The sequence below is a fragment of the Odocoileus virginianus genome, chromosome 5 (genome assembly GCF_023699985.2).
Source record: "Odocoileus virginianus isolate 20LAN1187 ecotype Illinois chromosome 5, Ovbor_1.2, whole genome shotgun sequence".
NCBI lineage: Eukaryota > Metazoa > Chordata > Mammalia > Artiodactyla > Cervidae > Odocoileus > Odocoileus virginianus.
Window position 1 is genome coordinate 2,147,561 of NC_069678.1, and position 26,124 is coordinate 2,173,684.

The window sequence follows — 26,124 nt, forward strand, 5'->3', positions numbered from 1 at the left end:
GGCATGGGAAATCGGACCAGGGATTCAATCTGTGTCTCCTGCATTGGCGAGTGAATTCTTAGCCACTGGACCACCAGGGAAGTCCCCTACTGTTTTTTTTTAAAAATAAGGTAAATGCCAATTAAAGTTAACCAGGCCGTGGCCACAGCCTTTAATTAGCTTGGGGGCAGTTACTATAGGAACTCCTTTTATTTCTGTTTCCCCATTCCCTCATAGGTACTTGTGTTTGTTAATTGAATTAGTGGCTTAGTAAATATTTCTGGTCACCTACTTCCTAAGTGGCACATAGCCATTTAAAAAACTTCTTTAAGAGCCTATGTTTGTCTCATAGCTTAAGTATGGACCCTTAGGAAAGGGTTTCTGTAGGCTGATGACTAAGGGAGAAGAGAAATCAAGATGTGCAGATCCTTCTTGTCAGAGCCAGCAAACAAAACAGAATCCCAAAGCCCATGAAAACTGCTGGAGAATAAACTTTGGTCTGAGTAGACACTCTAATAATAAATATTGAATACAGATTTCTCCTGTATTTGATTGTGCTTCCTGTTGCCCTCTCCTCCCAAGCAACTTTTTATTTAGTCTCCTGACTACTTTGTAAAAGTTGAATGTTGATCTTTGTTCATCCTCATTTAATTGCTGTTGGTTCTAGTCCTGTCTTTCCTGCAGGGATGGGAGAGAAGCTGTTGTCCTGTCCGACTAGGAGGGCCCAGGAACATTTCCACCGTGGATCCAGACACAGCTCTGGGCCACCTCTTCTTTGCACCACCGAGTTGCGTATTAAAGCCTTGGAGGGGAGGCAGGACACGCACAAGACTATTTGATGCCAACAGGGCTGCTGTCATTTGGCCATGGGACTCGGGATTCTCTTTTGAGGAGGTTCTAACTTTTGAAGCTAATCACCACTATCATATCTACCTGTGTAGCAGGATAATTAAGCATGCTTGGCTCCTGGTGCTGACAGTTTATTGGATCCAGTTAGGAGAGCTAGCTTGTTTCCAGGGCTCTCTGCCTGACATGATCTTGGCCAGATTGCTAGATTTCCTGGTCCTATTAGTCCTTCCTTTTGAGACTGAGGAAGGAAACAATTAGCCCTAACTTTATCCATTTAAAGAACTATTTGACAGTTTGGGAATGACAGATGTAATATATGCAGAATGAATATATGTATTCTAATATATATAGAATGAACAAACAAAAAGATCCTACTGTATAGCACAGAGAACTATATACAGTATCCTGTAGTAAACCATAATGGAAAAGAATTTGAAAAATAATGTATGTACATATATATACACACACATATACATATATATACATGTGTATTATAGATATATATGTGCATGCATATATGTATATATATATGCATGCATGCTAATTTGCTTCATTTGAGTCTGATTCTTTGCAACCCTATGGATTGTAGCCCCCCAGGCTCATCTGTCTATGGGATTCTCTAAGCAAGAATACTGGAATGAATCTCCTCCAGGGATCTTCCCAACCCAGGAATCAAACCTGGATTTCTTATGTCTCTCCTGCACTGGCAGGCAGATTCTTTACCACTATTCTTTACTACTTTACCACTATTCCCACTATATATGGGAAGCCTTACATATATATATAAAGTGAGTCACTATGCTATACAACAGGAATTAATACAATATTGTAAATCAACTATACCTCAATACAATAAATTTTTGTATTGAAGAACTATTTGAAGGCTCATTTTGTGGGGAATCATGAAATTGCATAAAGCAATATGTTCCCACCAGGACTTACAGTTGGGAGGTGGGAGGGAAGGAGAGAGGGCAAATGATAAGTTACGACTTATAACTATGATTATATTTTTAAAACTGACATTCAGTTCAGTCACTCAGTCATGTCCAACTCTTTGCGACTCTATGGACTGCAGCATGCCAGGCTTCCCTGTCCATCACCAACTCCCGGAACTTGCTTAAACTCATGACGCCATCCAACCATCTCATCCTCTGTCATCCCCTTCTCCTCCTACCTTCAATCTTTCCCAGCATCAGAGTCTTTTTCTGATGAGTCATTTCTTCGCATCAGCTTCAGCATCAGTCCTTCCAATGAATATTCAGGACTGATTTCCTTTAGGATTGACTGGTTTGATATCCTTGCTGTCCAAGGGACTCTCAAGAGTTAGGCAGAATGAAATAAGGAAGAGTACCCTAAAGAATCATATACAAAGTGAGATAATAATAATTCCCCTTGAGCATTTAACACTAATCTGATAAGGTAGACCCAGTTGTTTCTCTCATTTTGTAAATGAAAAAGCCCAGGCTCAAAGAGATTTAGCTAGAGACTGGATTCACACAGGTGTTCCAGCTCCAGACTCTGAGCTTTCATCTGTTTATTGGAGGATAATTGCTTTTCAGTGCTGCGTTGGTTTCTGCTGTACAATGACGTGAATCAGCTCTATGTGTACATAGTATCTCTTCTCCCTTGGACCTCCCTCCCCATAACCCCTTCCCAGCACCAGCTGAGCTTTTAACCACTACTGGTATTGCTTCCCACTAGAAAAGGAGAGACTTGTTTCTCGAGAGAGAACAGCACAGTGAGAGAGGAGAAACACAAGGTGCCTTTTGGGAGGCTTGAATCATGCCTTTTTGGCTGAGGTTAGCTGGCAGAAGTCAGGGAGAGGTTAGAGCTTTCCGCTACATTGTCGAGGGCTTGGAGTTTGCACTTCTCTGCTTCTCTGGACAGAATGGCAAAGTCAGTTAGAGGTTTCTGAGCAGGAGAATGGCGAATGGTAAATGGAGTGGCAACTATGTTTTAAGATGCATCTAGAAGCATCTACTACAGTAATAAGGGAAAATAGAGGAGAGAACTGAAAAGGACTTGGCAGCTGATTGGATTGAAAGGGGTGAGGGGAGGGGCCAAAGTGGACTCCAGGGTTTTAAACCTGAGTAAGAACAAAGAGGCTTTTAACAGAAATGGGCAGCTGATTTGTAATAGAGATTTGGAAGGAGAACTAATGTTTTTCAATATAACTAGGGCCAGATCATTTCCAAATGGAAATTCCCTTTGAGTTTTCAGCAATCTTTCAAGGTAACTTGTTGCTCTCATTGTATAGATGAGAAAAGTAAGACTCGATTTGGTGAATAGCCGTCCTAGGAGCATAGAGTGTATAAGTGACAAACTTCTGTTTGCAGCCAGATATGTTGATGCCGTTACCTGTGCTTTCCTTCCTGCCCATCCCTCCCCGCCCTGTGTCCTGAGTCCCATGTAACATACAGAGCAGCACTTCAGTACGGAAGGGACATTGAAGCTCCTCAGCTGTGATGCTTGATGCACCATTTGAAATACGGACCCAGAACACAGGTCAGGGGTTGGGGGGAGAGTTTTGTATTGGTGGGGTCTCTGGACAGAGGAGGTATTTACTGAAAACTAGGGGAAGGGGCAATGTGACTGAGAGAAGAGGGAGAAAAAAATGTAGACAGCACCATAGGAGGTCGACTTGTTGGGAGATAAGAGAAGCAGGATGCTGAGGGAAGTGGTGAAGCCTAGAACAGTGGATGCTAAGGAATGAGAGAATTTCAAGGACAGCATCTCAACAGGATTTCTGTAGTCGTTTATTGCATCTTGATTATGTATGTCCAGCACGTTCCAGTGTTGATGGTGAGATCATAAAAGAGACTGAATATTGGATTGGAAGATGGAAAATTACAGCTGATACTGATGTGAGCTAGACTCAGTGTTAGAAATGACTGTGATCTGCTGAGATGGTACACACCTGGGAAGACCACGGTTCACTAGGAAACAGTTGTGTGTGGTGACGCGGTTAGAACTGATGAGGGCTCACTGACACCAGCTCTGCTTTTCCCAGTAGCTGGTAAGACCTGTTGGCTCTGCAGAAGGAAATGTAATATTGTTTGATAACTGGCTTTAGGCATTTAAAAAATGAAAAGGAAGGAGAGTCTCTGCAAAAGAAAAAGTCTCTCCTTTCCATGAAAGGGTTTCATAGTTTGAATTTTTAAGTCTTTTAAAAATATTTTTAATTGCATGATGGAAAATACTCTATTAAGGTTCTCTTTTAAAATTTTAATTTTTTTGCCTTTTGGCCACACTGTATGGCATGTGGGATGGTCTCCAGACCAGGAATTGACCTCTGGCCTCTGCAGTGGAAGTGCTGGATCCTAGCCACAAGGACACCAGGGAACTCCCTAAAATTCTTTGAAAATGACAGTCAGTACTAGTTGTTCAGGCTGATGCTCCATAGGTGTTCTCTTCTCTCCAGCTGTCTCTCTGTCTTTTATGATGACTTCTTTTTCAAATGCTGTACCAAAGACATAGAAGTATTCATTGTCTACCGTAACACTCCCATTGAATCAACGTTAATTCACGACTGCTTTTTTCTGGGCAACAAGATGTCTTTTTTCTCTAAGAAAGACGGTAGGTAATCCAAAATCTGTTAATTCAGAGATCTTTTCTGAGGATCACATGAATTTAAAAGTTTGAAGGATATCTCTTATGTTTTTTAGAGGAAAACTGTTTAAAATCAATTTGAGAGGGGCGGGGGAAGCAGGAGTCCAGAAGAGAACAAGAAAAATAGGAAGAAAGAAGCTAGTGTCCATGAATGCTGTCAGCAAAGCCAGAGCACTAAACCCATGAATGTGACAGAGTTGGTTGGGAGAGTCTGGTGTAGGGGAGCTGGTACTTAAAAGGAATCGGGTAACCTGAGAGGTAGTCCCAATTCTGCCACCAACTCCCTGTGTTAGTGAATTCAGAAAAGGCATTTATCTTCTCTGGTCCTCATTTTCCTTATCTGTAAAATGGTGGATCCTTAAAGAAATGTTCAACAAAAAGAGGTGAGATCTCTCCTCTGTGGATGGAGTCTCTTCCCTTAGCTTCTGGTTGGCTTGCTCCTGCCACCTGGCCCACTTCAGCACCACCTTCCACACAGAGAATGCAGAGCTATTAAAACAAGCAAAAAGGTAATGGTAGGAAAGAGGGTGAGTCTGAGAAACTGGATTTGTGGTCCTGGGCCATGTTGGATGAGTATGGGAGGGTGGTACCCTTCCTTAATGGCCCTTTGGTGTGAGCCGGGCTCTTTGTGCTGAGGAGTTTGAGTTTATCCCAGAACTCCCTTCTTCACATGGCTGTTTCCATATTGCTATGTATTTTCAGGCAGGATGACTTCGTGAACACTCTGATGATTTGTTAGGAATGAGTTGGTGACTCTGGCCAGATTTTAATTCTTTTTCTTTTGAGAAGAGAAGGATTAACGAACAAAGCATTTTGTGTCCTGGGTAGGTTATGGCTTGATTAATGTGCTCTGACTCACTGCCCAAATAAGCTGCTGATGGGAGCCATAAACCCAGGGTCAAACTTGTATAAATTAGCCACATCCCAGAGAGGCAGTGTGTTAGAGGCTGGAAGAGCAATTTAACATCCTCTCAGTGCACCTGCCACCTAACACGAGTGATCAGGACATGAAAAGCAGATGAACTACTGATGCCAAGTCGCCAGCCTGAGTATTTCAGCCAAGCACCATAGGCTATGCTAGGTTGAGTAAAAAGGGGATTAGAACACAAGTTGAGATGCCAGGGATTTAGGCTCCTGTCTGTGCTCAACCGGTGCATTCATGGGTAATTCACTTACCCTTTCTGGGTCCCTGTTGCCTGACTCATCTGTCATATAGGATGCTACCCTAAACCAGGGTTTCCCTGGTAGCTCAGCTGGTAAAGAATCCACCCTCAATGTGGGAGACCTGGGTTTGATCTCTGGGTTGGAAAGATCCCCTGGAGGAGGGCATGGCAACCCACTCCAGTATTCTTGCCTGGAGATTCCCATGGACAGAGGAGCCTGGCGGGCTACAGTCCATGGGGTCGCAAAGAGTCAGACACGACTGAGTGACTAACCACACACAGACTAAACCAGCAAATTGGGTCAAGCAGGTTGAATTTGCCATGTCCCTTATTCTGCTCCATCCTTTTTGAAACTTACTGATGTTTTTGTTGGTGCTAATGCCTGATTTACTGTCACTATCATCTCTTCTCCACCTGCCCACCAGAAGATCTTGTGGCATATAGTAGTGAAACTGCTGTTATTCCCCTTACCCAAAACTTCTCTGGATGTTTTCTGAAATGATAGGAATGCATCATGAGTCCTCTTAGTAGAGGTTTATATCAGGGATTTTGCTTTGCTTTTGTGTCCTGTATCCTTTCAGAGCCCGAGGGAAAGCTATCGGCTTTCTCATCAGAAGAAAGGTTCTGCAGACACATTCGTGTAAGGTATCCAGAGTTCATGGACTCTCAGGGCCCTCAGGCTAAGAACCCAGGCCTAAGAAAAATACCATTATTCTGTTTACAAGCTTGTTTAGGACTACTGCTCTCTCCAGGAAGTGCCAGGAGCTGGAGGTAAAAGGACACAAGGAACCCAAACAGCCTGAGACTGATGACTGACTTCGGAACTGTGACCTTCAAGCTATAAGGGGGGCCCTGGACACTCTGACCTCCTTTCCACTGCTTGGATGAAAGTTGTGTCCTGTCATTGCTTCCATGCACCACAGACTTACCATGTGCTCTTGGTTAAGGTGGAAACTATCTGCAAGCCTTTAGTTTCCAACATGAAGTGGGAACATGATCTCTTCTGGGTGTTCTCTTTGTAATGTGGTATCTCGAGTATATTTGAATGGCATCCTTAGTGTTTGCCTGAGAAGGACACTAACTTAAAAGTCCTCAGTTTGGGCTAATAAAGTAATTCTGTTCCTGCCAGGGTGCATCTCATGGAGATAACATTTTCATAAATCACTAGTGTATTAGCTTCCTTTTCATCTACACATATTTTTTTATCCCCTTAGAACAGTGGTCCCCAACCTTTTTGGCACCAGGGACCAGCTTTGTGGGAGACAATTTTTCCATGGACCCAGGCAATGTGGGGTTGCGGGGGAGTGGGGGATGGTTTTAGGATGATTCAAGCATATTACATTTATTATGCATTTTATTTCTACTATTATTACATCTACTCCACCTCAGATCATCAGGTATTAGATCCCAGAAGTTGGAGACACCTGCCTTAGGAGATCATTCTGCAGATAACCAGTTATTGATGTACTTCATCTGTTGGACCCCTGCATCGGTTTGTGGGCTTGACTTTACTGGGGATAAAGCATTCCTCTACCAGAGCTGTCACAGCCAGGGCTCCCAGCCAGGTTTATTTTCTCTATTCCCATGCACCACCACCCCACCCCCATTTTTGGCCTCGCTACTTGGTTTGTGGGATTTTAGTTCCCCGACTGGGGATGGAACTCAGGACCTTGGCAGTAAGACTGCAGAGTCCTACCCACTGGACTGCCAGAGATTTCCCTCCTCTTCTCTCCTGAGTGTAGAGTGGCTGAACTAATGGTGGAAATAAACAAGCACTGACTGTGGTGTTCAGAACTCCTTCTTTGAGGTCTTAGGAAAAACGCAAGTAGATGAAAGCAGATACAGTTTTCTGATTCTATTTTGTATATATAACAGCTGTTCCTCTATTTCATAAAGAGGAAAAAAAAAAAAGATTCCAAAGCATGAAACTTAAATTTCTTTCATCTTTTCCCCTACTGACTCTCCCCTCAATACCCATGAGCTCTATTCAGTATTAAGTATTATAATCACTCCTGATTTGGCACACTTGTAAAACACAGACTAATCCTTTTGTGGAAATTACTGATATTTTATTATGGTCTGCTCAGAGTGTAAGTAGATATATGCGTGTGTGCTGTCCCTTCAGTCGTGTCTGACCCCAGGCTCCTCTGTCCGTGGGATTCTCCAGGCAAGAATACTGGAGTGGGTTGCCATGCCTTCCTCCAGGGGATATTCCTGACTCAGGGATTGAACCTGCATCTCTTGTGTCTCCTGCAGTGGCAGGCAGGTTCTTTACCACTAGTGTCACCTGGGAAGCCCTCAATGAATATAAGCCACCTTAAATTTCAGGAAAAAATGATTTATGTTTTCTGTTTTTAAACTTTATTAGTAAGTTTTCTAGTGAATGCAGAAATAAAATCAGATCTACCACCACCTAGCTTCAATAGAGATCAGTGTATGCCAGTCTTATTTCATCTGTATATACTCCCCTCTGTCCTGGAATTCCAGACATATCTCTTCAAATAAAGCAAATTCCAGACATAGCATTTCACCTGTAAATATTTTCTAAGAGTAATTCTTCAATATCAAATAACTAACCCTCATTCACAAGTCCACAGTTGTTTTATACTTTGTTTTTTAGTTTGTTTATTTGGGATACAAATAAGGTCTATACATTGAGGTTGGGTGATGCATTTCAAGTGTTTTAGCTTGTATGTTTTTCTCGTTTTGTATTTTGCTATTTTTGTCACCATTTTTTTCTTGTTGTTACCACTTTTGAAGAAACTGGATTGTGTCTTAAATTTTTCTATGATCTTGGTTTTGCTGATACTGCTATTTTTGAGGAAATAAGAGTAACACAAGTAAGTGAATTTTTAAAAGGTGTAGTTAAGTGTATGTACATGTTTCATTTTATGCTGAAAACAGAATAGCTATGGAGTTTAAAATTTTATTAGGCAGAAACACTGAAGGATTAGATGGCATCACTACCATTTTTATTCTTGCTTTCTCTTCATTGGAAGACACCTTGGTAGGTTATATGGAGAGGTGTCAGCCACTGCTGAAATGAACTGGACTGAAACATGCCAGCCATTCTTCATCAGTGACGCCAAATGGTTATTTTAGGCAGATAATTGGAAGGGCTGTTTTTCCTGTTGAATTTGCCGTGGGAAACTCAGGTGGTTGAACGTGTGCCTCAAACCTTTTGGTCCCAACATTCTTCTCTCCCTATTCACTGTGAAGAACATTCTCTTGATGGCTGTTCTTTCCAGTGGAATATGATCACAGAATAAATTGGGTTGGAAAAGACTTCCTGAGGTCACCTGACCCCATCAAATAACCTTAACAAGGAATTCCAGCCTCAACTCTCCCAGAACAAAGCTGTTTGTTAACAACTCCCATATTCCCCAACCTCACTGCTGTGCATTCTAAGTCTGTGTTCTCTTTTGTCCTTTAGTGAAACAGATTATTAAATTTCTCTTTCTGCTATGGGGGAGGAATGCCTACACACACACATGTGTCTGTAGATCTTTAATTAAGATTGATTTTGATTCCCCCCGCCCCGCCCCGCCTTGCCTTCTACAGTGCATATACCCTGAGACTCCATTCCACTCTCTGTTTATAATAATAGTTTTTATGAAAAATAAGATGTTTTCATGAGTAAATGTCCACATGGGACGGGATTATTGCAGACTGTATTTTTAGCCATGGTGTGATGGTTAATTTTATGCATCAACTTGACTGGGCCAGTAGGTACACAGATATTTGGTCAAACATTATTCTGGGTGTTTCTGTGACAGTGTTTGGATGAGGTTAACCTTTAAGTTGGTAAACTTTGAGGAGTCACATAACTGGGCTTCCCTGGTTTCTCAGTGGTAGAAAATTTGCCTGCAATGCAGGAGACATGGGTTTGATCCCTGGGTTGAGATGATCCCCTGGAGAAGAAAATGGCAATCCACTCCAGTATTCTTGCTTGGAATAATCCTGTGGATAGAGGAACCTGGTGGGCTATAGTCCATGGGCTCACAAGAGTCAGACGTGACTTAGTGACTAAACAACTATAGCAGCAACAAACTTTGAGGAACGCAGACTGACCGCCGTAATGTGGGTGGGACTCATCCAGTCAGTTGAATAGAGGAAAAATCTGATTTCCCTGAGCAAGGAGGGGCTCTCCAGTAAACCGCCGTCAGACTGGAACTGCAGCATCAGTTCTTCCGAGTCTCGTCTGCTGGCCCAGCCTGCAGAGTTTGGGGCTTGCCAGTCTCCATAGGCACACAAGCCAATTCCTTCTCTTTCTCTATACACATCCTATTGGTTCTGTCAAATTGGTTCTGACAAATAGTGTAGGGGAAAAAAGACAAGTAAGTATATGCCCCAAATGCATCTGGCTGTTCTTGAAGTGATGTTTTATATTAAAGAGATGGAGAGATCACTGGAAAAGCCATTAGAAAAGTGAGATTCTGGCTGTAACTTTTCTAGCAAACCATCTTTCAGTCTCTGATCTGGTCACTTTCCCTCTCTGAGCCTCTGTTTCCTGTCTGTGGAAGGAGTTTCAGCAGAGGGATTCCCGAGTGTGTGATTCCATGAAGTACGAACACTGAACATTTGAGCCAGCTATTGAGGAGTTGTGTGTGTGTGTGCGCGCTCAGTTATGTCTGACTCTGCGACCTCATGGACTGCAGCCCATCAGGCACCTCTGTCCATGGGATTTCCCAGGCAAGAGTACTGGAGTGAGTTAGCCATTTCCCTCTCCAAGGGATCTTCCTGATCCAGGAATCGAACCTGTGTCTCCTGGGTCCTCTTGCAATGGCAGGCAGATTCTTCACCACTGGTGCTGCTTGGGAAGCCCGCTGAGAAGTTGTCTGAATTCTTCTGAGGACTGCCCCGGTGCTAGATAAGAAGACTGCCCCGGTGCTAGATAAGAAGACTGCCCCGGTGCTAGATAAGAAGAAACTGCCGAGGCTGTAACACAGGTAGTGGTGGTAGATGATGCCAGGCAGAGCGGAGAAAAAAATCTTGAACAGAAAGATTTTCTGTGCATCAGGTAGAATATTCTATTTCAGTTCAATGTAAAATATGGATGGTAAACACCTGTGTGAAACCCTTTAGCTTCTGTGCCTTCCCATCTTAGGGCGGATGGTCTAACTTTGAAGGCGCTTAGGATCTGTCTCTGCATTGCAGTAATTTTTATTTTGTGCAGAAGGCGTGGGATGATGGTGCAGGCTTGGCAGCTGTGACAAGCTGAGGCCCTTTGGCCAAACTGAGGGGCTCTGGCCCAGCCAACAGACAGGAAATGCCTGACCCCAAGGACATATGTGCTATTCTTGACCATAAAGATTGGAAAGAATCTCAGACTAGCTCTGGCCAACAGGGTTGTAAATGGATTTCTCTGTTGCCTTGGTTTTGAGCCTTTCTTTTTTTCTACTTGGGCTTCCCTCTCCAGGTTAAAAAAAAAACACAAAAAACAGTAACCACAAGGAGGAAACCATATTATTTTAGCTTCTCCTGTCTGGAGAGTGGTCAGTACTTAGCTGCAGTAATCTTTTGGCTCTGTCTGGAATTACCATGCACCTCACCGCAGCAGTCTGCCACTTGGGAGGTTGGCATGTGGGACTGGGCAGTCTGGGTGTGTGCCTGGGAAGTCAGCTGCCCCTTGGGATGTGGACCCATTCCCGGGGTTCACTGGAGGCTTCTCCTCCCTGTACGGGGGGTGGAGTTCTTTGCCCTTTGCATCCTTTCTGACCACAGGCTCGCTCAGGAGGAGGCAGGACTCCTATGGCCATAACCCCCTGGTTGACTGTTTACCCAGTTGATGCTTGAAGGCTGACAAATGATTAACCCCCTGGAATTCCCGGTCAGACCCCAGTTACAGTCATGAGTTCAGCCTTGGGAGCCATAGACTTAAATTGTTTTTCCAGCATTTTACCCAGCCAGGCGTCCCTGCTGGACTCTGTGCTGGAAACTCTCCCGGGGGAGAGCTTGGTGCGCAGGGGGCGTGGGAAGTGAAGGGAGGAGGCACCCGGGCTGTGGGGGAGGCGGGAGACCGAGCCGCCCCGAGGTAAGGAAGGGACCCGCCACAGCAGAGGGGACAGGAAAGGAGCTGCTCCTGGCCGGCCTCTTGGCTGCTTCCTTCCCCTGACATGACAGCCCCGCCGGCCTGGCTCCCGGCCGTGGCCTTGCAGCGGCCTTGGCACATGACTCCCCATCCTGCCTGAGAACGGGCCGGGAGAGGTCTGTGCTCAGGCGGCGGCTCCCCCAGCTTGGTCCCGCCTGCCCTGCCTGGGGGTTGCGGGGGCGGCGGCGGGGGGGGGGGGGGGGGTTAGGGGGGTGCGGAGCTGCAGGCGGACCCGCTGCTGGGGTGAGGGGCGTCTGTCCTCTTCCCTGGGAGGAGAAATACCATGGCAAGGAGACTGGAGAGGCCTGACAGTACCTCGGAGCCCTGTCACCTGGAGCTCAGCTAGCAAGCCTAAGTTCTTGTCACATGGAAAACTGGGTGACCCTCGGTGTGCACCCCACAGAATTACTCAGGTGAGAGGGATGCCCTCAAGTGCAGGGTCAGCTCCATTGGTGGTTCCAGTGGAAGCCATCTGGCGACGGGGAGCTGTGAGCACCGCCCTCTGCCACTCCCATCCCCACCAGCAGGTGGCGGGACTCTCCAAGGCCGTGCACAAGGCCCCAGAAAAGGAGAGTCAGTGGCTCATCCATAAGAAGGTGCGGGAGAGGTGTGTGCTGGTCGGCTTCCACCTGTTGGCAGGAAGGGAGGATGAATCCATAAAGTGGTGAGGCTTCTGCTCTTGGAAAGGAATGGCCTTTGCCTTTCTAGAGGTCCAGAGAGGGGCTACTGGGAGAAGGTGTCAATAAACTCGTGCAGGTTAAATTCTAATTCTGGCCCAGCTGCTGGCTTCACTTCCCCTCCTTCCACTTTATTCTCTCCCACCCTCCCTCCTCCACCATACTTGGTCACATTTACTTCCACTCTGTAGCAGTATCTTCAGACTGATCTTTCAGATGGGGTTGAGTTTGTCTGGAAGGCACTTGAGCCTAGTGACTTTACAGAGTTGGAAACATTACTCTATTTTGAGATGTGGGGAGGGTGTGGGTTGAGAAGAAAGGAAGATGAACATATTGCAAATTCTGAAAATGAGGATCCGAGCAGTCTTGGCAAAGTTGGCTAATCCCACCCTGAAGTGATTGGACCCTGGAGAAGTTTTCTGTGGTGGCGCTGGTGGGTGTTGAGGGAGCTAACAGCTTGCAGTGGGAGTCAGGTAAACAAGCTGGGGCTGGAAATGTCTAAGGAAACTGATAGTGGTGCCTCCCTGGATTCACACTCCTTCCTTGTCACATGACTTCGAGAAGAGGATTCAGGCACATTCAAACCCAGTCTCCTCATCGAAGAGAAGTTAAGAGGGGCAAATGCTTAGAGTCACATAGCACAGTGTCTGTGGTGGCCAAAACCAAGGCTTACCCTGCCGGTTCAGTGATTAGAACCAGATGGCACTAGTGGTAAAGAACCTGCCTGCCAATGCAGGAGGTGTAAGAGACGTAGGTTCGATCCTTGGTTCAGGAAGATCCCCTGGAGGAGGGCATGGCAACCCACTCCAGTATTCTTGCCTGGAGAACCGCTTGGACAGAGGAGCCTGATGGGCAACAGTCCACGGGGTCGCAAAGAGTTGGACACGACTGAGTGACTAACATATTCATTTTTTCATTTTCCTCCTCTCTGAAGATGAAATGCATACCCTGCTTCATTAGGTTATTGTTAAGATTAAATGATGTTAAGTCCCTAGAAATGACCAAGAGATGGTTTAACATTTTAATAAGTAATCTTCTGATTTTCCTCTCTGAACCTGTGTAAACGTGTATAACGATATGTATGCTAGTGTGCATATCCTAATAAACTGGATTATTTTTAAACCAGCTAGTTTTCATCTAATAATACATTGTGACTGCCTTTCCTTACCTCTAAATAGCCTTCTCTGTTACTTGATAGCTGCCTAGAACCCTGTGATATGATGGATGGAGCTGAATCCATATTCTGGTTTTGCACTAACATAAAGCATTTTAAAACAAATTGGAGCAGATGTTGTACCATGAATGTATCTCTCGAGGTGACAGAAGCTTCCCACTCTTCTCAGAAGATAAGCTAATCCTCCCTCCCCTGGTGTGAATAAGGATCTGGACATCCTCCCTTTGGGAGCTCAGAGCCTCCTTAACTCTGAATAGGGCAGCATTATGAATTTCATACACCGGACCTAAATGGGGAACTCACACTCTGCCTCTCCTCCTGTCTCCCCACTTAAATCTAAAAAAAAAAAAAAGTTTATTTATTTAGTGTCTCTGGTATGAACTGTCTCTTGGTTCCCAAGAAATCACAATCAGAAAGTCCACTGTTCCAGTTTTGCTGTCTGGTGTGTTCTCTCAGAAGGCGCTCTGTCCTTCTTAAAAGGCTTAGAGGTAAAAACACTAAGATTTCCTGCTTCCCAAGGTAGACCCTTAAGCCCTGCCCTTCATGGTGGAGAGCAGCAGTCATTTCTGTACCATTCTGGGTACCATACCTTGCCATTGTAGTTTTATGAGTTTCTGGTGATGCTCATTCTTATTTGATTCCTTTGCTTTATGGATATAAAATTCTTCTTGCTGGTCATAGGTTGGCAGAAATCATTAATTAGGTTCCCTTTAAGTTCCCCTCACCTCTGTGCTGCTTTTGCTTTTAGTCACTAGCAAACCAGTAGGTCACAAACCTTCCTCTTACCTCTCCATCCCCCACCTTCAGGGTGTATTACACAAGCTGACTCAAGAAGTGTAGCTGTCTATTATAGAGATTGAGCTCCAGGAGACGAGAGAGTGATGGGTAGAAGTGATTTAGGGTCAACAGTCCCTTGAGGGATAGACCTCTTAAACGGTTTATGGCTTTAAAGGGATTTTCTCCTATGGCCTAATCCTAGTTTGGGACCTGGCATTGTAACCACTTAAGACATTCTAAAGGGACTCCGCTGTGTTTCAGGATAGTGCTGAGTGACCATCCCTCGGTCCCAGCCGTTTTCCTGTGATGTTTAAGAGAAAGGCTTGGTTTTTCCCTTTAATTGAGGGAGTATATCATCAACTCTAGATGGCGCTGGTGGTAAAGAACCCACCTGCCAATACAGGAGCCATAAGAGATGTGGGTTCCATCCCTGGGTCAGGAAGATCCCCGGGAGGAGGGCATGGCAACCCACTCCAGAATTTTTTCCTGGAGATTCCCAGGGACAGAGGAGCCTAATGGGCTACAGTTCATAGTGTCACAAAGAGTCGGACAGACTGAAGCGACTTGACACACACATCATCAACTCTGAGGATAGATATAATGTGTTCTTTAGGGCCATGAGCCCGTCAAAATTAAGGAGGGGCTGCGGTGTCTCTGAGGTCTGTTGAAATGGCATCAGGACTTAGAAGACTGTGAATTCCACATCTGGACTACTCAGAATATCAAGTTCAAGTATTTTCCAAAGTGCTTTTTTAATGTTTCCTGCTGACACTCTCCCTGAGAGAAAGGTTAAGTAGCATTATCCTCCTTGCACTGATGAGGACACTGAAACAATAAGAGGTTTACTGACTTGCCTTGGGCTCTGGGGGAAGGCTGGCCCCGCTGGAATGGCAGCTGCCCATAACTCCTGCTTTCCATGCCCAAGAGTCTGGTTGTAGAGCCCGGGCTGCCTCTGGGAAGCCCTTTCAGCAAAAGCAGGCAGGAAAAGCTGAAGTAGAGGCATCTTATTCAACCATAATTTTTTTCCAAACATTTTTTTGATGTGGACCATTTTTAAATACTTTTCTTGAATTTGTCACAATATTGCTTCTGCTTTATGTTTTGTTTTTTTGCCTGCGAGGCAGGTGGGATCCTAGCTCCCTGACCAGGGATTGAACCCACGCCCCCACCCCACAGTGGAAGGCAAAGTCTTAACCACTGAGCCACCAGGAAGTCCCACTGTTCAGCCATATTCTTGCAAGTCCTGTTTGGGGACTGCCGAGGCAGAGAAAGAGCTGGACACTTCAAAGTCAGTCCAAGATCTTTGACCTATAAACTGTTTTGCTGCCTTGAGCTAAGCTGTAAGAGTGATAGATGGCAGGGGTCAATTATTTTTGGCTCAAGTGCTCAGACTTGGCAGGGCGCCCTATACATTTGATATATAAACCTGACATCTACAAAAGATTTAGGAATCTGATGTCATCTTCTCTCTACAGCTCACATGATGGCCTGTTCTGTAGAGGGGCTCTGTAGATGGCAGATCCTAGAAGATCCACCTCATGCTTTAAAGTAAAGAGAATTAATTGAAAGGAGGCTTGTCTGGGTGGCAGAGGAACAGTGTCAACTCATGAGGCCACATGCCAACTCTCACTGGACTACAGTTCGGTCCGCTTCCATCCATGAAGTGGATGGGTTTCCCTGGTGGCTCAGACAGTAAAGAATCTGCCTGTAATTCAGGAGACCTGAGTTTGATCCCTGGGTCAGGAAGATTCCCTGGAGAAGGGAATGGCTACCCACTCCAGTATTCTTGCCTGGAGAATTCCACGAACATAGGAGCCTGGCAGTCTACAGTCCCATTGGGTCACAGAGAGTCAAACAACTGAGTGACTAACACTTACATGAAGTGGATTATTCTATTAAAATGGCTCTATAGCTTTAATGATGGGGTAACAGTGGTATTCCTATTTTACAGATGAGAAACCTGAAGGTCAAAAAGCAGACTGTACAAGCCTAAGGCCAACTTGTAAATAGTACCATTCTGGGTACCATACCTTTCTGTTTTAGTTTTGCCAATTGTGCCAAGGGATGTTCCTATTAAGGTCAATCTACAATTAAAGTGCATAAATAAGGCAAAATATGTAATCAGGTTCTAGAGATGGCTTCTGATACAGAGGGTCCCTGCGTCCCCTCCACCTGTCCCTAAGAGACCTACTAAAGCTTGAACTTCTTGGCTCACTACAGGAAGCAGCAGGTCCTCACTGCAGAGCCAGGTGCTGCTGCTGGTAGTGACATAGTCTTAGATGAGAAGTCAGTATACTGATGCTTGTTATTCTCCTGTCTTGACTTTACTTTTCCTCTGGTTCCTTCCAGACCCCCTCCTAATTAGCTAAAATCCTCACAAAGACTGATGTGGGTTTCAGGAGGTCAAGATGCCTGCCCCGCCACACACCCAGTTTTACTGAGGTATAATTGACAAATAAAAATGGTGTATGTTTAGAGAAGGGCAAGCTTTAACAAGAGTAAAGAACTCATAGAACTTTGAGGCAGCATGATTAGTTTAATCCCCAGTTTCTGCCAATCTGGCTGAGACGGCAAAGAATCTGCTTGCCGTGCAGGAGACCTGGGTTTGATCCCTGGGTCAGGAAGATCCCATGGAGAACACTGAGTGACTAACACCAGCAAGAAAAATTTTATATCAGTAAAGTAATCAGTATCACCAGAAACTCATAAAACTAAGATGGCAGGGTATGGTACCCAGAATAGCACTGCTTACAAGTTGGCCTTGGGCTTGTGGGGTCCTCTTTGAGCTTCAAGTTTCCTCATCTGTAAAATGGGAATACCACTGTTATCCCACTGTTAAAGCTATAGAGCCATGCTAATAGAATAATCCACTTCATGAAAGTGTTAGTCACTCAGTCCTGTCTGACTCTCTGTGACTCCATGGACTGTAGCCCGCCAGGCTCCTTTGTTCATGGAATTCTCTAAGGAATACTGGAGTGTGGATAGCCATTCCCTTCTCTGGTCAGGGTATCTTTCCAACCCAGAGATTGAATTTGGGTCTCCTGAATTGCAGGCAGATTCTTAACCATCTGAACCACCAGAGAAACCCATCCATTTCATAGATGGAAGCGGGTCGACTGTAATCCGGTGACATTTGGCATGTGGCCCCATGAGTTACCACTGTTCCTCTGCCATCCAGACCAGCTTCCTTTTCAGCTGATTCTATTTACTTTACATCATGAAATGGAGCCTCTAGGATCTGCCATCTAGGGCTTGGAATTCTATACATTTTATTGGACTGTGCCATCAATTTTCATGGCAATCAAAGCCAGACCCGGTGAGGGGATGAGGCCAGACCCACGTGATCTTGATCTGTGTTTGTTTTGTCTGGAGCAGGTATCCCTGGTCACCTCCCTCATCCTGTTCTTCCTGGATGGAACAAGAAGACAAACAGGGTGTGTGTAAAGCCCAGGACTCGCAAGACAAGGGCATGGGCTCTGATTTTGAGAACTGTGAAGACAGGGAAGGGGACCCAGACGAGAGAGGAATGGGCTCTAACCCACAGGATGCAGACAAGAGAGAAGGCCACCTGGAGCGGGAGATGGGCTCCAACCCACAGGATGAAGCTCTGAGAGGACGCTCAGAGGACAGGGAACTGATGTCTAACGTCTGCACAGGTGAGGAAAGAGCTGGGGAATTTTCGTGGAAGTTGCCCCATTCACATTGTTTTCTAGCTCCTTCAGAGTGATAATCAGGGGCAGCATTCTTAGGAGGCAGCTTTCTAGCTGCTGCTGCTGCTAAGTCGCTTCAGTCGTGTCCGACTCTGTGCGACCCCATAGACAGCAGCCCACCAGGCTCCCCTGTCCCTGGGATTCTCCAGGCAAGAACATTGGAGTGGGTTGCCATTTCCTTCTTCAATGCATGAAAGTGAAAAGTGAAAGTGAAGTCGCTCAGTCGTGTCCGACTCCTAGCGACCCCATGGGCTGCAGCCCACCAGGCTCCTCCATCGGAGACCATTAAGCAGATTCTGTACCGCCTCACAGCATCTTTCCAGGTGGTGCAGTAGTAAAGAATCTGCCTGCCAGTGCGGGAAATGCAAACAGACACAGGTTAGATCCCTGGGTCGGGAAGATGCCCTGGAGCAGGAAAATGGCAACCCGCTCCAGTATTCTTGCCTGGGAAATCCCATGGACAGAGGAACCTGGCGGACTAAAGTACATGGAGTCACAAAGAGTCGGGCATGACTGAGTGATGGCACACACACCGTCTTAAGTCTGAGGAACATCTCTTTTCTTTAGTCTGGTCTGGGGAGGAACTGTAACTGGTAAACAAGGGTGAAGAGGGTAACTCACTGGTGTGTACTTTATAATACAAAATATTGCTATAAAATGACACTTGTTAACAGCACAAGAAGGAACGCAGGTAATACTGGGTCCTACCATCCTGGGGTTGCTGGAGAGTTATAGGAGTTGCTTAGCACAGATCCAGATGTTTACAGTTACAGTTATCATCCCTGCTTGCAGATAAATAAACCCAATGGTAAGAGACTTGCCTGGGTTCACATGGCTAATACCCAAAGTGCCCAAGGGCTCTCTTAAATCTTTGCTGTTCTTCATCTGGAAAGAGAATAATGGGCCTCCATCCACTTCCTTGGTTCCATCTTTGGGCTTTTGTTGCTTGATCCTGCTCATGCCCTGGGGACTGAAATGAGCTGAAATACCTTACGATCAGGATCCTGAGGTTACAGTTCTTCCCCAGGACACCTCCCAGACCCCCTTCGCCCTCCCCTGCAGTGCACAGAATGGTCTTTCATATGCCTGGGGATAAGCAGCCAGAGGCAGATAGACGTGTGTTCCGGGTCAGCCTCTAGGCTGGACTCACCAGCTAGCTCCAGATCCTGCATTCACCTCCCCTTTTCCCTACTCCCCGCCCCCCAAACACACACACGAGTAAAGCCCTTAAGTTGAGATGTGTTTGGTTTGTTGTTCCACCTTAAGCTGTTGCAGACTGACCAATCATACGAAAAAACAGACCAGTGAGTTAGGCCAGGTGGTTCTTGTGGTTGACCAGAGTGGTCTTGTCTTTTGAGGCTAGGGCCTTGAAAGGTATTGGTGGCTCATAGAGTGGAGCAGATCTCTTCTGAGATCACAGAAAGTCCCGTCTGGCCCAGAGTTGACCATCTCAAGTGCGCCGCCAGGGCTTCAGGCGGCCATGCTGAGCAGAGCCGCAGGTCCAGTGGTGGGGCCTAGGCCCAGAGACAGCTGCTTGAAGAACTGGAGGGGCAAGGGTCAGATGAGCGCTCTCGCTTTAGGCCATCGCTGAGTCTCCAGGTGGGAAGGAGGCTGGAATAGGGGGTTGAGTGGGCAGGGACCTTGGAGAGACATGTTAAGAGGTCCCGGGGGAGATTACCCTGTGGCCCACACTGTTACTGAGACAGGCTTCTTCTGGGTTTACCTCTTGAGCGCCAAGCGCAGTCACCCCCATAGCCGCCTTTTCTGTTGCAGAGGGGCTGCTGAGCGAGGAAGAGGGGGTTGCAGGCCGTGAGGAAGAGGATGACCAATCTGGCGTAGCTGAGATGGCCATGTTCCCAGGGCTGCCTGAGTCCGACAGCATTTCCCGGAGCCCCCAGGAAGAGGAGGAAGAGGAGAGCGCAGGCGAGAACCGGCTAGAGGAGGAAGAGGAGCAGCCGCCCCCCGCCGTACTTCCCTGGAGGCGGCATCTCTCGCTGGGGAGTCGGCACCGGGGCGACAAGCCTGCCCACCGCCGCTTCCGCCGCCTCCACCACCCCATGTCCATGGACCTCGGCGAGCTCGACAGCCTGATGGCCAGCATCATGGACGCGCCCACCATCTGTCCCGACTGCGGGGAGAGCTTCAGCCCCGGCGCCGCCTTCCTGCAGCACCAGCGCATCCACCGCCTGGCCGAGGCTGCCGCGGCCGCCAGCCTGGAGCCCTTCGGCTTCGCGGGCGAGTGCGAGGCGGTGGTGGGGATGATGGGTGTGGGCGGGGGCTTCGCGGCAGGGCCAGCGCTAGCCCGGCCCCCGCGTGAGAAGCCCTTCCGCTGCGGGGAGTGCGGCAAAGGCTTCAGCCGCAACACCTACCTGACCAACCACCTGCGGCTACACACGGGCGAGCGGCCCAACCTGTGCGCCGACTGCGGCAAGAGCTTCAGCTGGCGCGCCGACCTGCTCAAGCACCGGCGGCTGCACACGGGCGAGAAGCCCTACCCGTGCCCCGAGTGCGGCGAGGCCTTCAGCCTCAGCTCGCACCTGCTGAGCCACCGGCGCGCGCACGCGGCGGCCAGCGGCGCGGGGCCGGCGGCGCTGCGGCCCTTCGCCTGCGGGGAGTGCGGCAAGGGCTTCGTGCGCCGCTCGCACCTGGCCAACCACCAGCGCATCCACACGGGCGAGAAGCCCCACGGCTGCGGCGAGTGCGGCAAGCGCTTCAGCTGGCGCTCGGACCTGGTGAAGCACCAGCGCGTGCACACGGGCGAGAAGCCCTACATGTGCTCCGAGTGTGGGGAGGCCTTCAGCGTCAGCTCGCACCTCTTCACGCACAAGCGCACGCACTCGGGCGAGCGGCCCTACGTGTGCCGCGAGTGCGGCAAAGGCTTCGGGCGCAACTCGCACCTGGTGAACCACCTGCGCGTGCACACGGGCGAGAAGCCCTTCCGCTGCGGCCAGTGCGAGAAGCGCTTCAGCGACTTCTCCACGCTCACGCAGCACCAGCGCACGCACACGGGCGAGAAGCCCTACACGTGCATCGAGTGCGGCAAGAGCTTCATCCAGAGCTCGCACCTGATCCGCCACCGCCGCATCCACACGGGCAACAAGCCGCACAAGTGCGCGGGCTGTGGCAAGGGCTTCCGCTACAAGACGCACCTGGCGCAGCATCAGAAGCTGCACCTGTGTTAGGGCTGGGCCCAACGGAGGCTGCCCGGGGCGGGGCGGGGGGTGGGCGATCACGTGGGGACTAGGTGTCCTGGGGACAGACCCCATAGAAAGAAACGGGGAAGGGGGCGGGAGGCACAATCTGGGAACGACTGGGGAGTCTGTTAGGTGTTAGGAGTCCCGAAGGGGTGGTTTGAATAAGCGTTGTTCTTTGGGAGGTGCTGTATTTTGCCTGCCTCCTCCCTAACGGTGAAATGTTTGGGAGATGTGCTTGAGCGTGGTGATTCCATCAAATGCACGCTGTAGGGAGTCAAGAGTGTGGAGGAGCAGGCATTTTTGAGGACTTACAGGAAGAGGAGATATGGGGTGGGGGAGGCTACAGGATGGCAGGCAACACAGTAGGTTGGGCCGTGATGGCCTCTGGGAAGCAGGGAGTGGGTGTGGATGGAGTGAGTTATGGGATAAAATCAAAGGCAGGTATGAGTAATTCTATCCTGGCTTTACCAGGTTTTAAGCCACTGTTTGCCCTGTTTCTCCTCACATCAGCTGCAGTCCCACAAAAAGTAGAGGAACTTTGTCTGTCCTACAGGAGTGGATATTTTGTGTACTCTTCCCTTCCTTTCTCTGAGCCACAGCTAGCTGCTATTTTGAGACGTGCAGGGGAAACTGGGCAGAATTTTCAGCTACACACCCTCATTTCCAGGGCAGAATCTCTGAGGTTTAGAAATTCATTTGTAACTGGTTTTCAGATCAGGGAGCACTTGGTACTGCTCCTGGTTCTTTGCTACTTTAAAGTAATCTAGCTTCATGCAGGGTTAGGGCGGTCTATGTGGATGAATACCCCCGCCCCTGTGGCAGGTGTAATCCAGGCCCAGTGTTCTTTCAGGTCTCCTCTGTGGTCTTTAAGTGCTGGGAAATGGAACAATCCCAGTCATGTGTTTCTTTTCCTTTCCCAGGTCAGCTTGATGCTTGTTTCAAGTGAAACTTGGGCCATCAATGGTGGCCCTAGTGACCTGCTGCAAAAGTCAGTTTGCTCAGAGTTTTGCTGACCTTCTGGGAGAAATCCAGGAAAGCAAGATGTTCCCGTGCTGGAGCACAAGGCTCCTTTGTCTCATTGGTATCTGTGTACCTCTCCCCCTCTGCAGTGACTGGGGAGCTATCCCAACTCCCACCTCCACCCATATGGTTATGGGCTCTGGTCTGAGCAGAAATTTCTCTTTCCTACACAGGGAGGCACAGTAGAAAACTCAAGACTTTACAGGAGGGCACAAGCAGGGGTAGGTATGGATGCAAAATTGCCAAATAGCACAAGCAGTGAATGTTGTCTGGTGGTTCTGTAAATGCCAAAATAGCACTTTTGTATTTGTAAAGTGCTTCATGCTTTTGAAAGATTGTTAGTTGTTTCTCACATCTTTGTGAGGCAGGACAGTATTATGACCCCTGTCTTAGGGAGGCCAGGGGACAGGAGTGCGACAGGCGCTTCTGAAGAGAGGCAGACAGCAGTGAGGATGGGCGGGTCTGACCTATTGTGCTCTCTAGTTCAGCTGCTAGGAAAACTCACCTGTCGTGATTTATATAATAAGGACACTGAAAATTCTTATGCTTGATGGAAAAACTTAAGGCTAGTCTAGAAGGGCCAAAGATGTCCTTGTTGACAAAGCTGGTCTTTGTCATGTAATTAGAGTGTCCTAGATATGTTCCATTTCTAGTCGGGGCTATAGATGACTCTTGTATAGACTTCAGTTACCTATGCTGAAAATCCCTCCCTTAGGTTAGCCTTTAGAAGGTAGAGTTGTGGAAAGCGGTTTTGTTTTCTTTATTAGTGGTTGTTACCCTCTACTTTTCATGAAAGCATCTTCACAAACTGTTGGACACACTTGACAAGGAAAAAAAAATCCACAAGATCGTTTTTGTCTTTTAGCAAACTTTCTATGGATGCTGGTAGGTTATACTTGGTCAGTTGTATTTTAGCAAAGAACTTCTTTGGGGACTGTAGGAAAGCATGTTTTTGCCATCATAACACACAAAAAAAAAAAGTCCTGAGAAATCTGGGTTTGTATAATGCCTGTTGATCTTGCTCTCTAAATTGGTTTATTGTTATTCACAAATGCAAATAGATTTTTAAACTATAGATAGTTTTGGAAGATACTAATTCCTTTTTATTTTGGTTGAGAGTAATCTGAGCAAAGCAAGTGTCCATAATTTATTCTGACTCTTGAAGTCTGAATATTAAGTGTATAAGACTCACATGAAAATAATATAGCCAATTTGTAGGTAATCTTATTCCTTTTTTTTTTTAAATGCACATCTACCTCTTCCAGCTGTTTTAAGTTCTTTCAAGTCTGTGCCTGTGAAATCTCATCCAACTTTGGGTTATTCATGGGTTTATGATCCACATTCTGGGTCACTTGGTCTTTTGCTGACATTTTCATACTATTGCAGTCTCATCTGCAGCAGCTCTCGAGCATGGGTTCAATGGGAAGAGGAGGCTGAAACTAATGTTCAGTAATTTACTGGCAGCGGAAGTCTTTGGATGTCACTGACCTCCTCTGTTCTTTCAGTTACCATAGATAAGAAAGCCAGCTACTACTTCAGGATTCCTTCTATGAGTGCATCCCTTAGCAAAGGAAAACAGTCCAGCCACCAACTCCTTACTCATGGTGCATCTTAAGATGTGATTCCATTTTCCTTACAATTCTTCAGGGAACATAGCTGCATTAAGTGAGGTTAAATGCATTCAGGAAGTTGTTTCTTGTATTTAGTCCTAGAAAATTAGTCTTTCTAAAGCAAACCCTGGTAACTGTGGTTCACCCTTAAAAATGTTCATCTGAAGACTCCTTCTACCAACTCATTCATGATGGTGGAGGCAAATGTATCATTTGTCTCCTGGGGAGCTGGATCAAGTGCAGGCTGCACTTTTCTGAGAACAGAGAGCAGGTTTAAATAGGTTAAATGGCTTGATTAAATATTGAGCTCTGAGTTGGAAGGAGAAGATAAGTTAACCCCTTGAGCCATGTGGCCTCTTTAAGATCCCGAGGCTATACATATGTGAAAAAGTACAAATTAAGAACCTGTGTTCATAGACAATCGGAACTGTGTTTCTGAAGTTTGTGCACATTTTCCTTCACTGTAATGTTATTTTACAACTGTTTGTTATAATAGTGAATAATTTAATGATCCTAAAAGTAACAGGTTTTGTGTGAGTGTGTGCTTGTGTATGTGAGAATTGCCTTATTTTCAGGTTGTTTTATTTAAATGATGGTTCCTTGGACAGCATTCTGGTGTTCAGCAACCAATATGGAATATTTGTCATTAAATCCAGATCAGTCTTTTACCATGTCAGTCTTTCTTCTTTACTCATTAAATAACACTTGCCACCCATTAAATAGCACTCAGTTCAGTCTATGGAAGTTATGCTCTGGTAGAACAAGGGTCAGCAAGAAGCCAAATCCAGCCCCTCCCTTTGTGTGAATAAAATTTTGTTGGGAGACTTCCCTAGTGGTCCCGTGGTTAAGAATCCACCTTTCAATACAGAGGACTCGGTGTGATCCCTGGTCAGGGAACTAAGATCCCACCACAACTGGAGAGCCCAAGTAGCAAAACAAACAAACAAACAAAAAATAAACAAAAACTGCAGCAAAAGATCCTGTGTGCTGAAACTAAGACCCAACAAAGACAAATATTTTTAAAAAAATTATTGGGATGCAATTCTACTTAGCCTTCCTTACATAGTGTCTATGGCTGCTTGCGCACTAAATGGCAAGGTTGAGTAGTTGTGACAGAGGCTATGTGACCCACGATCTCAAGATATTTACCACCTGAATCTTTACAGAAAAGGTTTGCTCACTCCTGATTTAGAATGTCTAGGTGAATCCTAGACCATTCTGGAATTGGCTGATGTCTTAAGTACTCTGCCCATTCTCACCAATAGTTCAGAGCAACATTTCTGCACTAATGTGGCTTTGGGCTGATGGGATTGTGTTACTGTTATACTGTTGTAGCGATTTCCAAAGATCTGTCTTCATTCCTTGTAAGAAGCAATCTATGGGGAACTTTGGCAGTAGGCAGGACCACAGTGACAGAGGAGGGAAGCAGTTTCAGGTCCCATTTCTGATCTGTAAAAAATGTATTCCTGAATCACACAACAAAGTATTTCACCCAGTTTTCAAAAATATAGCTTAATGACTCCAGATAATGTGGAATGCAACTTATCAGCTAGACTAAACTTGCTCAAAGTATTTTCTAGCTAGTCTCTGCCCCTGAAAACAATGACACAGTAGTTTGAAAAGAAGCGGTTCTCAAGTAATAGAGAAGAGCATGAAAGGCAGCTTAATTTCTTTTCGTGATCGCAACTATCTGCTCAAGTGAATATCCACAGCCCTTGCGCTGCTGAGCAGGGCCAGTGACTGGGTTCTAGTCCTGTAAGGAGGCAGTCAGTTCTGTGATTGCAGCATTTCTCCCTGAGCCTGACTCTTCTGGGTCGAAGCAACCACCAGTCTAATTCCTAGTCCCCAGGAAACTATGTTAAGCCAAGCATTGGAAGTACGCGTTCAGTGCCTTATGGGAACACAGCAGTAAACCTGGCCTTAGGTGATGCATGGTCTTAGGTGATGCATGGTGAGGGGATGCTCAACCTGGACTTCAATTAGGGCAGCCTCTATCCATGTTTCAGTTAGAGAAAGTATGTCTAATCAACTTGGAATTCTCCAGGTTTGATTCATTTCAGACAGATTTGCTTAATATAACATTAACTGCACAGTAGGATTACCTTGTTAGTTGCTAAGTCATGTTTGACTCTTTGTGACCCCATGGACTACAGCATGCCAGGCTTCCCTGCCCTTCAGTATCTCCTGGAGTTTACTCAAACTCATATTCATTGAATTGGTGGTGCCACCCAACCATCTCATCCTCTGTCACCCCCTTCTCCTCCCACCTTC

At 46.6% G+C, this 26,124-nt stretch overlaps 1 protein-coding gene across 1 annotated transcript in view; it reads left to right on the forward strand.

Annotated features, from left to right (window-relative positions):
- The window catches only part of ZNF697 (zinc finger protein 697), a 33,945-nt gene extending 9,421 nt beyond the window's left edge, over nt 1-24,524 (forward strand). Inside the window, exons 2-3 of the mRNA XM_070467226.1 lie at nt 17,695-17,975; nt 19,803-24,524. Coding sequence (XP_070323327.1) covers nt 17,732-17,975; nt 19,803-21,211 — 1,653 coding nt within the window. The 5' untranslated portion in view covers nt 17,695-17,731 and the 3' untranslated portion in view covers nt 21,212-24,524. The remainder of the gene's footprint in view (nt 1-17,694; nt 17,976-19,802) is intronic.
- Nucleotides 24,525-26,124: the final 1,600 nt, after the last annotated feature.